Source organism: Ornithorhynchus anatinus, chromosome X5, assembly GCF_004115215.2.
Source record: "Ornithorhynchus anatinus isolate Pmale09 chromosome X5, mOrnAna1.pri.v4, whole genome shotgun sequence".
NCBI lineage: Eukaryota > Metazoa > Chordata > Mammalia > Monotremata > Ornithorhynchidae > Ornithorhynchus > Ornithorhynchus anatinus.
Genome location: NC_041753.1, coordinates 25,482,433 through 25,493,705, shown reverse-complemented (window position 1 = coordinate 25,493,705; position 11,273 = coordinate 25,482,433). Strand labels below are relative to the sequence as shown.

The window sequence follows — 11,273 nt, the reverse complement described above, 5'->3', positions numbered from 1 at the left end:
TTAAGCATTTACTGTGTTTCAAGCACTGTTCTAAGCTCTGGGGAAGATACAAGATAATCAGGTTGCTCGTAGTCCCCATCCCACACAAGGCTCTCGATTAACAAAGGAGGGTGAACTGGTATTGAATCCCCATTTTACAAGATGGGGGAACTGAGGCAGAGAAAAGTGAAGCGACTTGCCCAAGATCACACAGCAGGCTTGCGGCAGAGCCGGGACGAGAACCCAGGTCGCCCGACTTCCAGGTCCGCGCTCTTTCCGCCAGGCCGCGGCGCTACATCCGCCTCGGTTGGAGCAAGCCTCTTCCCCACTTACAGCCGGGGCTCAGGAAGAGAGAAAGTGCTGGAAAGAGGATGGGCCTGGGAGTCAGAGGACCTGGGTCTAATCCCCCGCTCTGCCACTTGTCTGCTGTTTCACCTAGGGCGAGTCACTTCACTTCTCGCTCCCTCAGTTCCCTCACATGCAAAATGGGGATCCGGTACCTGTTCCCCTTCCTACTTAGACTGCGAGCTCCATGTGGAACCTGAGGATCTGATATCTACCCCAGCGCTCGGTACAGTACATGGCACACAGTAAACACTTACAAATACCACGATTATTATTAATTATGAAGTAGAAGAGCGCCCAGGAGCTTCAGCCTGCCATAAGGATTGAGCCGTCCTTTTTGTCAAGATCACGAACTGCTCGTAAAGCGTTGCTGATGCGGAACTCATTTTGATGCAAGGAATGTTGTTTCTTTACAAATATCTCAGCGTGATTTTCACCGAATTAGTCTTGACGGCTGTCCCTGACCGGCATCTTGATGACTCCCGGGTAGACAGCGTCTCGGAGAAATGATCATTCACTTTTTAATCAATCAGAGGTATTTATTGAGTGCTCACTGTGCGCTTGGGAGAACACAGTACAACGGAGTTGATAGACACGTTCCCCCCCCCCCCCACCCGGGCACGAGGAGCTTACAGTCCAGTTGATGTTGGAGACTGTGGTTGGCGTCGCTTGTTCCGACAGGGCTGCTATAATATTGTTGCAGGGCTTCTTCCAGGTATCTTTGCGCTCCAGAACCCTGATGTTTAGCCATCTTGGTGGCTTGGAGGGCAAATTGACACAGATGGCAAGAACATTAGAATGATCTTCCAAGTCTGTCTTCCACCTCCGAGGAGGAGGCCCTCCGAAGCTTTAGAAAGCCATCCAAAAAGTCAAGGGATGACTGCAGGTCCAATTTTTGAGGCTGTAACTTCTGCAGTAAAAGCCATCAAGGAAGAGAGCGGGTGGGGAGTGGGGGGGAGGGGCGGATACTGTCCGGGACTTCGAACCTGAGCCGGAGTTTAACATCCAGCACCCTACAGCCTTCCCCTATTAGAGAGCTACAAAGAGCTCTTAGTTCCTTTCCTCTGGACAGATGATTGAGCTTCTCCTCTTGAGTTTCTGGTGCATACCTGGAGGAGGAGTTTAGGTATTTAGTTTCTCTGAGCTAGGAAGGGTGGATGGATGGAAACCTCAAGTGAATTTACTTTTTACAAAAAAAATATTCGGGAGCAAAGAGAAGAAAAGGCGAGGGCTAATTTTTGTTAATGTATCTGTTAATCCCGTACTGTGGGCCAGGCACTGTCCTAAGCACTGGGGTAAATACAAGCTAATCAGGTTGGACACGGTGCATGTCCCACATCTGACTCAAAATCTCAATTCCCATTTCAGGAAGCAGGGAGGCAGCACGGCCTAATGGAGGGAGCACGGGCCTGGGAGTCAGAAGGTCATGGGTTCTAATCCCAGCTCCGCCACTTGTCAGCTGTGTGACCTCGGGCAAGTCACTTCACTTCTCTGTGCTTCAGCTTCCTCGTCTGTAAATTGGGGATTGAGACTGTGAGCCCCATGTGGGAAAGAGACTGTGTCCAACCCGATTTGTTTCTATCTAACCCAGCACTTAGTACACATAGTAGGGGCTTAAAAAATACCATTACTTGGTATTTGGCGTCTGTCCGTCTCCCCCGATTAGACCGTAAGCCCGTCAAAGGGCAGGGACTGTCTCTATCTGTTACCGATTTGTACATTCCAAGCGCTTAGTCCAGTGCTCTGCACATAGTAAGCGCTCAATAAATACTATTGAATGAATGAATGAATGAATAATTTTTTTTTTTGCAGATGAGGGAACCGAGGCCCAGAGAAGTTAAGTGACCTGTCCAAAGTCACACAGCTGACAGAAGGTGGAGCTGGGATTAGAACCCAGGTCCTCTGACTCTCTGGCCCCAGCTCTATCCACTAAGCCACACAGCTGGAGTCCCATAATGGACACAACTGAGAGCAGTAACAGTAAGTGAGGAGCCGGCGACCAAAACCCCTTGGTGTTCTGGTGAACTCCTGAAGAAAGCCAGAGGCTTTATAATAATAATAATAATAATGGTATTTGTTAAGCACTTACTACGTACCAAGCACTGTTCTAAGCGCTGGGGTTGATACAAGGTCATCAGGTTGCCCCACGTGGGGCTCACACAGTCTTCATCCCCATTTTCCAGTTGAGGTAACTGAGGCACAGGGAAGTGAAGTGACTTGCCCAAAGTCACGCAGCAGGCAAGCGGCGGAGCCGGGATTAGAACCCACGCCCTCTGACTCCCAAGCACGAGGTCTCTCCGCTATGCCACGCTGCTTCTTTATGGGTAACGGCGGCTTGGGAGGGAGGAGCAGAAGGAGGAAGGCAGAGAGGAGGTAAAGAGGGGCAGGGACAAAGAACTGGAAAGGCAGATGGAGAAGAAAGAAAGGGGAAAGGAAAAAACGCCGGCCAAGTGTCTTCCGTCGTAGCAGCAGCTCAGTCAGCAGGAAAGGAGTGAGAAGACATGGAGAAGGGGAAGCGATTGTAAACTGAGTCAGTAGATGGAGGAGGGAAGGAGACAGATCGGCAATCTGATGAACAAGGATTTTTTTTCTGATTGAGATCCACCGGAGAGTCAGCAAGGCGCCCTCACAGAGTATGCGAGGAGCAGTGTGGCCTAGTGGATAGAGGATGTGGCTGGGAGTCAGAAGGTCACGCGTTCTAATTCCGACTCCGCCGCTTGCCTGCTGCGTGACCTTGGGCAAGTCACTTAACCCTTCTGTGCCTCAGTACCTCATCTGTAAAATGGGGATTGAAAATGTGAGCCCCAACTGGGACAGAGACTGTGTCCAACCCTTTCTGCTTGTATCCACCCCAGAACTCAGTCCAGTGTCTGTCACATAGTAAGCGCTTAATAAATACCGTTACTATTATTATTATTATCATATGCGATTGCATGAATGCCAGGCTCAAAGGAATTTAACTTAAGTCTAAGGTCGGGGCAATGTATGACGGAAAAGTGGTAGGAGGAACAAGGAAAGGATGTCTAGAGAGACGGCTTAATCATATCTCTGAGGAGACTGAAGCTAAAGGTAATATATGTCAATCAATGATCAGTCGTATTTATTGAGCACGTACTGTGTGCAGAGCATTGTACTAAGCGCTTAGGAGAGTGCAGTATAACAGACTTCGTAGATAGGTTCCCTTGTCCACAACGAGCTCACGGTCTAGACGTCCTTTTAGAAGGGGGATGGCGCTGGCGGAAGACCTTCAGCTTCGATTGAAGCAGCATTTTGATGTTCCCTTGTGACAGGTTCTGGACATATTTACCGTGTAGACTGAGGAAGTACAAGTTGGAAGTGGAATAAGGGGTAAAACCCATATTGTTTGGGGATTTTGTAAATATCGAGAACAACCCGTAACCTGCTTTAAGTGTGGGTATGAGTCACTTTCATTATGAAAGGATCAGAATTTATTGCACATGAAGAGAGAAAGGACCTGGAAACATTGACGACGGCTGCCTGATAAAGGCGTAATCTAAATGTAGTGTCCACAGGTAGGGAATATCAAATTTCACGCAGAAGAATGGGGAGGATGAACCTCAGAAGGAGAGGAGGAGGATGGAGGAGAAGCAGGATCCCTGACCTCGAGCAATCCTCTTTTCGAACTGTTTATAATTTTTATAGAATCAAATGTAGAGCTGCATTTAAAATAACTGGCAGCAATTAGGGAAGGAAAAAAAATGTGTAAAATCCAAGCAAGTTTACGTTGTCATAGGCAAGAAAGAAAAATAAAAGACACTTTATTAACTAAATACTTGGGTGATGTGGGGAACGGGGGTGAAAATGCCTCAAGAACTGTTTAATTCTTCACAAGTCATACTCTTGAGAAGCACAGAAGCTGTAATAGGATTTGTATACATTTCCCCAAATGACTTAGGCCGGAAGGATAAACTTTACAAGACAGTGTGAGCCCTCTGTGCCATGATATGATTTTATTTGATTTATGGTCTAGAGAGCCGAAGTGGTTAATCTACATAATTATCTATAAACAGAGTGGAAATTACAAGAAATACAGAATATTACTTTAAAAATTAAATTGTTTTTAGTATAATTGCTATTTAATGATGGTTTTTATGAAGCACTTACCATGTGCCAAGCAATCAATCAATCAAGGCTATTTATTGAGTGCTTACTGTGTGCCGAACAACATATTAAGTGCTTGGAGGAGCACAGAAGAATAAGTAGACACTATCCCTGTCCTTGAGGAGTTTTACAGTCCAGTGGCGGCTTTCAATCTGGCCTGGAACACTGCGGAAGATACAGATAATCAGATTAGACGCAGTTCCTGTTCCACACGGGGCTCCCAGTCTAAGAAAGAGGGAGATCAGTAATTTATCCCCATTTTACAGATGAGGAGACCAAGGCCCAGGGAGGTTAAATTACTTGCCCAAGGTCACACAGGAGGCAAGTGATAGAGCCCGGGCTAGAACCTGGATCTCCTGAATTCCACTCCTATGATCTTTCCACTAGGCCGTGCTACCTCCCCATTTGAAGTGAAACTGTTTTTTATTGTTTAAATTAATACATTTTTATCCATTCGAAGAAAATTGTAGCTTTAGCAATGAGCTTCTGTCGGAACTAGATTATAAGGGGAAAGAAATACATTTATTTAAAAGGTTTACAAGAAGAAACCTTGGATTTACACTTAAAACTGATTCATATGAACTTTCTATGTGTACAGTGTGTACCTACTGCTTTCAATTTAATTGTCTTCTTTTAATCAGGGATGATGTAGGAATAAAACCAGTAAATTGTGTGATTCTCGGTATGTGACAGTTCAAACACAATTGTGCCATGCCAGGAGCCCAGTTTCTAATTCAGATTCAATTTGGTTCAAATAAAATTAATGTTTGAAGAGATTTTCTGGGATGAATTTAGTACAACTCTTTGGAGGGCCATAGGAAGGATGGAATGTTCCCTATTGTTTAAGGATTTCCCTTTGCCACCGGGACAGCTAGCACAAGATTTCTTTGTGTCGGGCATGTCTCAGTCCACAAAAATCTTCTAATGAAAGAGTTCCCTCCCTCCTGTTACACGTAAAAAGGAGGTAGTGTGGTCTAGTGGAAAGAGCAGAGGAGCCAGGTTCTAATTCCAGCTCTTCTACTGGCCTGCTGGGTGACTTTGAACAAGCCACTTTAACCGCTCTGTGCCTCAGTTTACTCCTCTGGCAAATCGGGATAAGAAACTTGCTCGCCACACCCTTTAGATTGTGAGCCCCGTGGGGGACAGATACTGCACCTGATCTGATTATCTTGGGTCTAACCTAGGGCTTGGCATAAAGTAAGTGCTTAATAAATACCATAGCTGGCTTAAATAAACCGCTAGAGTCTGCCATTGTCTACATGTGTCACAGGCTATCCCTCCAGGGTTACTTCTTCGAAGAGTAATTTCAGTGTATTCCATGGTCAATAATATAGCGTTGATGCTGAAATGAGTAGTAGAATAGTCTTTTTCAAGGGTGTGAAACTGTCTCACAGAGCTAAATATGACAGACAGGATGAATGATTTGAAATAATGATTCTTATCCTCTTCAGTATTCGCTTGGTCTCAGAACCTTCCTCTAAATGAAACAAATTAAAAATCAGGACACTTCTGTTGGGAGCAGTAAATGCACCTTATTCTAACCCCCAACAAAATATGTGATCCTTCTTTGTTTGAGTTCCAAGCTCCCGTAGAATAAAAAATGAAAATTACAGGATAGACACCGTAGAAAGTCAATCGGATATATTTTTCTTTAACCAATTAGCAAGTCTGGTTTTCCTCTTCTTATTGTTCACGTTCGTATTTCTTATTATTTGCAATTTCTCTTCCGTTAGAGTTTTCTGATCCTCTTTGAGTATACAAGCGAAAAGACGCTGCAACTAAAAAGTTAAATACGTAGTTAGTCGACAACATCCATCTCATTTCCCAGTTTTCCTCTGAAATTTCAGACGGCCCTAGGGGCATAAAGTAGATTGCACAATAACTATTAAACCTCAGTCCGCCACAGCCCCGACGGGAACGCCCTGGCCCTTCTTTAGATTTGCCCAGGCGGGGTGAACGTTTTCCCCGTTATTCCGAAGGATTAGGGTTGACCGACGTGGCTTGATGCCCCTAGCCTGAACGACAGCATCTGCGCCGGAGGTCCTTTCTGGGGGCATGACCGGGACGATGCCAACAACTTAACATCCTGCCGGGACGCTGGAGAAGTTGCTAGAAAGTGGCCGCGGAGGCCACCGGCTTCCCAAGCCATTCTGACTTCTGAGCTCGGTTTTAGTAACGACCATGAGAGAGGACCCCAGGGAGGCCTCTCTGCCCTCCGTGGCTCCGTAACGTGCCAGACGGAGACGATTCAGTTCATCATCTTTTATCACATGCAGGTTTCTTACCTCTAGGATCTGTGAATAGGAATGTATATGTCTGCCCAGAATTTGTGTTAGCATCTGTAACGAAATATCCTCTCCGTACCTACGGTACAGTAAGACATCAGTCAAGAATGGGAAAACATCATTTCACTATCGAACGATACTTTATTCCATAAATCAATAAAATGCATGCACACGTGCAAAGATTCCAAGTTCCAACTGTTAATTTATTAACATTGCAGATGAAATTCTTTATAAAGTCTTCTTGCAAAGCCTTATTGAAGGCGTATCTCTAGAGTCTAAGTTCATCTCTAGACCGTAAGCTCATTACGAGTGGGGAATGTGTCTAATTTCTCTTGAACTGTACTCGCTCAAGCGATTAGAACAGCGCTCCGTGCATAGTAAGCGCTCAATAAATACCATTGATCGCGCTTGGATTTGCACCCTTTATTGATTCCCAAATCTCCAGCGTCGGCCCCGAGCTCCCTCCCACTCTGCAGTCTCGCGTTCCCTTCTGCCTCCAAGACACCTCTACCTGGATGCCCTCCTGTCACCTCCAACTGAAGATGTCCAAAACAGAACTCTTTATCTTCCCGCCCAAACCCTGCCCTCCCTCGACTTGCCCATCACTGTAGCAGGCACCAACATCCTTCCCGTCTCAAAAGCCCCTAACCTTGGCGTTATCTTTGACTCCTCTCATTCAACCCACATATTCAATCCTTCACTAAGTCCTGTCACTTCAACCTTCACAACATTACTAAAATCCGCCTTGCCCCCTCCTACCTCACCTTCGTTCACCTCGCTACTCTCCTACTACAACCCAGCCTGTACACTTGGCTCCCTCTGACGCCAGCCTATTCACTGTACCTTGATCCCATCTATCTCGCTGCCGACCTCTCGTCCACATCCCACCTCCGGCCTGGAACGCCCTCCCTCCTCGTCTCTGCCCGACTATTACTCTCCCCACCGTCAAAGCCTTATTGAAGGCACGCCTCCTCCAAGAGGCCTTCCCTGCCTAAGCCCTCATTTCCTCTTTGCCCACTCCCTTCTGCCTTGCCCTGACTTGTTTCCTTTATTAACCACCCCGCTCCCATTCCCAAAGCACTTATGTCCATATCCGTAATTAGTTTATTTATATCGATGTCTGTCTTCCCCTCTAGACTGTAAGTTTGTTGTGTCCAGGGAACACGTCTATCAACTCTGTTACATCGTTCTCTCCCAAGTGCTTAGTACGGTGCTCTGCGCACAGTAAGCACTCAATAAATACAATTACTTGATCGGTTAAAAATAGAATTACATCCATTAATATAGAAGATACTAGGGAAAATATTATTTACACCTGCTATGTAGACTGGATCTCTACTGGTAAACTTTTAGTGTCCAAGAAGCGCCAAGCCATTTACAAAGATTATCTTTCACTTTTCCAATAACCCTGGGTGGTAGGCTGAGGGGAAGGTGTAATCTCCATTTCCCGGAGGGAAGTGGAAGAAGAGGTCAAGCAACCACTCCAAAAGTCACGTGAGTCAGAAGAAACCCCTGAGAAGGGAAGAGATGAATTTCTAACTCCAGAGTCCTAAGCCATTATGCTTGGAACCTCAAAGGACCCCAACATTTCATCCCTCCAAGTAATAACTGATTTCTGAGTTATAAATTTCAAGTCAAACCAGAGACCTAATCCCATCTGGTTTGGTTCTTACCTCTCATTTACAGCTTTCCAATTGGTGAGTAGAAATTCCTTTGCTATGTGCCATCCAACTTCGGTTGCTGCTACGAGCTCAATTATATTTGTTTCGTTTGTTTCGATCAAAGACTGATTGAGTGAATAATGGAGATACCTGGCAGAAGCACATTTTTGAAAATATATCAAAATTATACAAACAAGCCTGCCCTGAAATCTCATTCGTTTTGGAACTTATTTTACTGAGAGCGATTTCTGTCGTGTACCCAATGCACCACCTCATGCATTAACAGAGTACTGAGTAATAGCGGGCATCGTTCTGTAAAGGACAAGTGCTGTCAGGCCAATCTTTCCTCCTTCTCTGATAGGAAAGGCAGATCAGACTGGGAAAGCAAAAAATACGGAGAAATTTATTTCGACAGTCTTCTAGTCTGTAAGCTCGCTGTGGGCAGGGGGCATGCCTACCAACTCCGTAGGCAGGGAAGCAGCACGGCTTAGTGGCTAGAGCACGGGCCTGGGAGTCAGGAGGACCTGGGTTCTAATCCCGGGTCCGTCACCTGTCTGCTGTGTGACCTTGGGCAAGTCACTTTGCTTCTCTGTGCCTCAGTTGCCTCATCTGTAAAATGAGGATTAAGACGGTGAGCCCACTGTGGGACAGGGACAGTGTCCAACCCAATTAACTTGTACCTACCCCAGTGCTTAGTACAGTGGTTGGCACATAACAAAAATCACGATTATCGTTATTACTCTCCCAGGCATGTAGTGTGGTGCTCTGCACACAGTGAGCGCTCAATAAATATGACTAATGGATTAATTAGCCGAAATTTATTGTCTGTCCTGACTTGATGCATTTATTGATGAACTGAAAATGCAGTCTAGACCAACCGTCAGTAATCTTGGGTAGATGGGGAGGCCTATCCGCTAAGCCACTGGCTGGGGCCAAAGAAAGTTCTTCGGAGGACTTTTCGGGGGAGGGAATGGAGCTCTCTAGCCTCTTCTCCCACTCCCTGGGGTAGACAGATGGCACCATACTTGGGCGTCCAGTTCAATCCTGCTAGATTGTAAGAGTAATAATAATAACGATCATAGTATTAATTAAGCGCTCACTATGTGCCAAGCACTGTAGTAAGCACGGGGGTAAATACAAGATAATCCGATCCCACATGGGATTGACAGTCTTAAGTTGGAGGGAGAACCGGTATTATTGAATCCCCATTTTGCAGTTGAGGGAACTGAGGCACGGAGAAGTGAAGTGACTTGCCCAAGGTCACACAGCAGGTATGTGGCAAAGCCGGGATTAGACCCCAGGTCCCCTGAGTCCCAGGCCCATGCCCTTTCCACTAGGTCATCTACCGACTTTATCGTATTGTACGGAGTTCCTCACACAGTAAGCGCTCAGTAAATACCACTGATTCGTTAACTGACCTTTCAAATGGAACTTTTCTCTCTCCGAAATCCCTTAAACCCCCATTTCCACCTTAGAGGGGTGACTGAGTGATTTTTGAAAAACGAACCCGAGTCACAAAGGATCAGTTTGAATGTCTCTTCATTACCGGTAATAGCCACAATAATGACAGTGCCGAATCTGTAATTCCCTTCTCACACACTAATCCCCTACGGTACCAAATTCTACACGGACCATCGTTCCTATATTCACTAGAGAGTACTTAACGCCGCTGGTATTCTCAGATCCCTGGGCCCCACAGATCTCATAGGGCGCATCTGCTTTTGTAACTGTCGGGTCTAGCAGGATTGTAAATTACTTTTAGGATTGACCCACTGTGCTTCAGTCCGTGACCGACCCACGCTTTGTACCCGGCCCACCGTTTCAACCGTGGCATGGACCGTGCACCGTTTCCTGTTAAATCAGTGGTCCGTGGAAAGTCATCCTTTTAGAAACCCGATAACTACTGCCTTCGATAAAATCCCCGGTCGTTACAATACAGGCAGTCCTCAAACTTAGGACACGATTGGGTCCTGAAAGACTACATCTTAAGTCGAAATATCGTAAACTGAATTCAGTTTTCTCGTCAGAACAAATGAGATTGGATCCCGATGTAAGTCATGTACAACTGTTATATGCTATCCAGCCTAAAGGAGCGAGCCCACACCCAGGAGACAAAGGGCCTGGGTTCTAATTCCAGCTCTGCCACTTATCTGCTGTGTGACCTTGGTCAGTTCCCTTCACTTATCTGTGACTCAGTTCCCTCATTTGCAAAATGGGGATTAAGTAATACCTACTCTCCCTCCGACTTAGACTGGGACTAAGCACTCAGTACAGTGCTTGGCACCTAGTAAGCGCGTAACAAATACTACAATTAGCGTTGTTATTATTATTATTATCCATCAAAGTAATATCTAGGAAACTAATGTGGCGCGTGATTTGAAATACCTCTTTTCTCGCTTCTCCAAGCAAACTATTCATTCATTCATTCATTCATTCATTCAATAGTATTTATTGAGCGCTTACTATGTGCATAGCACTGTACTAAGCGCTTGGAATATACAGATCGGTTACAGATAGAGATAGTCCCTGCCCTTTGACGGGTTTACAGTCTAATCGGGGGAGACAGAGAAGAACAATAGCAATAAATAGAATCGAGGGGATGAACATCTCATTAAAACAATAGCAAATAAATAGAATCAAGGCGATGTACATCTCATTAACAAAATAAATAGGGTAATGAAGATATATACAGTTGAGCGGACGAGTACAGTGCTGAGGGGAGGGGAAGGGAGAGAGGGAGGAGCAGAGGGAAAGGGGGGAAGAGAGGGCTTAGCTGAGGAGAGGCGAAGCGGGGGGAGAGGGGGAGCAGAGGGAGCAGAGGGAAAAAGGGGGGAGCTCAGTCTGGGAAGGCCTCTTGGAGGAGGTGAGCTTTAAGTAGGGT

The 11,273-nt window shown here is 45.9% G+C and overlaps 1 protein-coding gene across 1 annotated transcript in view; it reads right to left on the bottom strand.

Annotated features, from left to right (window-relative positions):
• Nucleotides 1-4,269: 4,269 nt before the first annotated feature.
• Nucleotides 4,270-11,273, bottom strand: part of LVRN (laeverin) — a 57,363-nt gene continuing 50,359 nt past the window's right edge. The window contains exons 18-21 of the mRNA XM_029054697.2: nt 8,405-8,542; nt 6,732-6,810; nt 6,058-6,224; nt 4,270-4,611 (exon numbers count right to left, since the gene is read on the bottom strand). Coding sequence (XP_028910530.1) covers nt 6,078-6,224; nt 6,732-6,810; nt 8,405-8,542 — 364 coding nt within the window. The 3' untranslated portion in view covers nt 4,270-4,611; nt 6,058-6,077. The remainder of the gene's footprint in view (nt 4,612-6,057; nt 6,225-6,731; nt 6,811-8,404; nt 8,543-11,273) is intronic.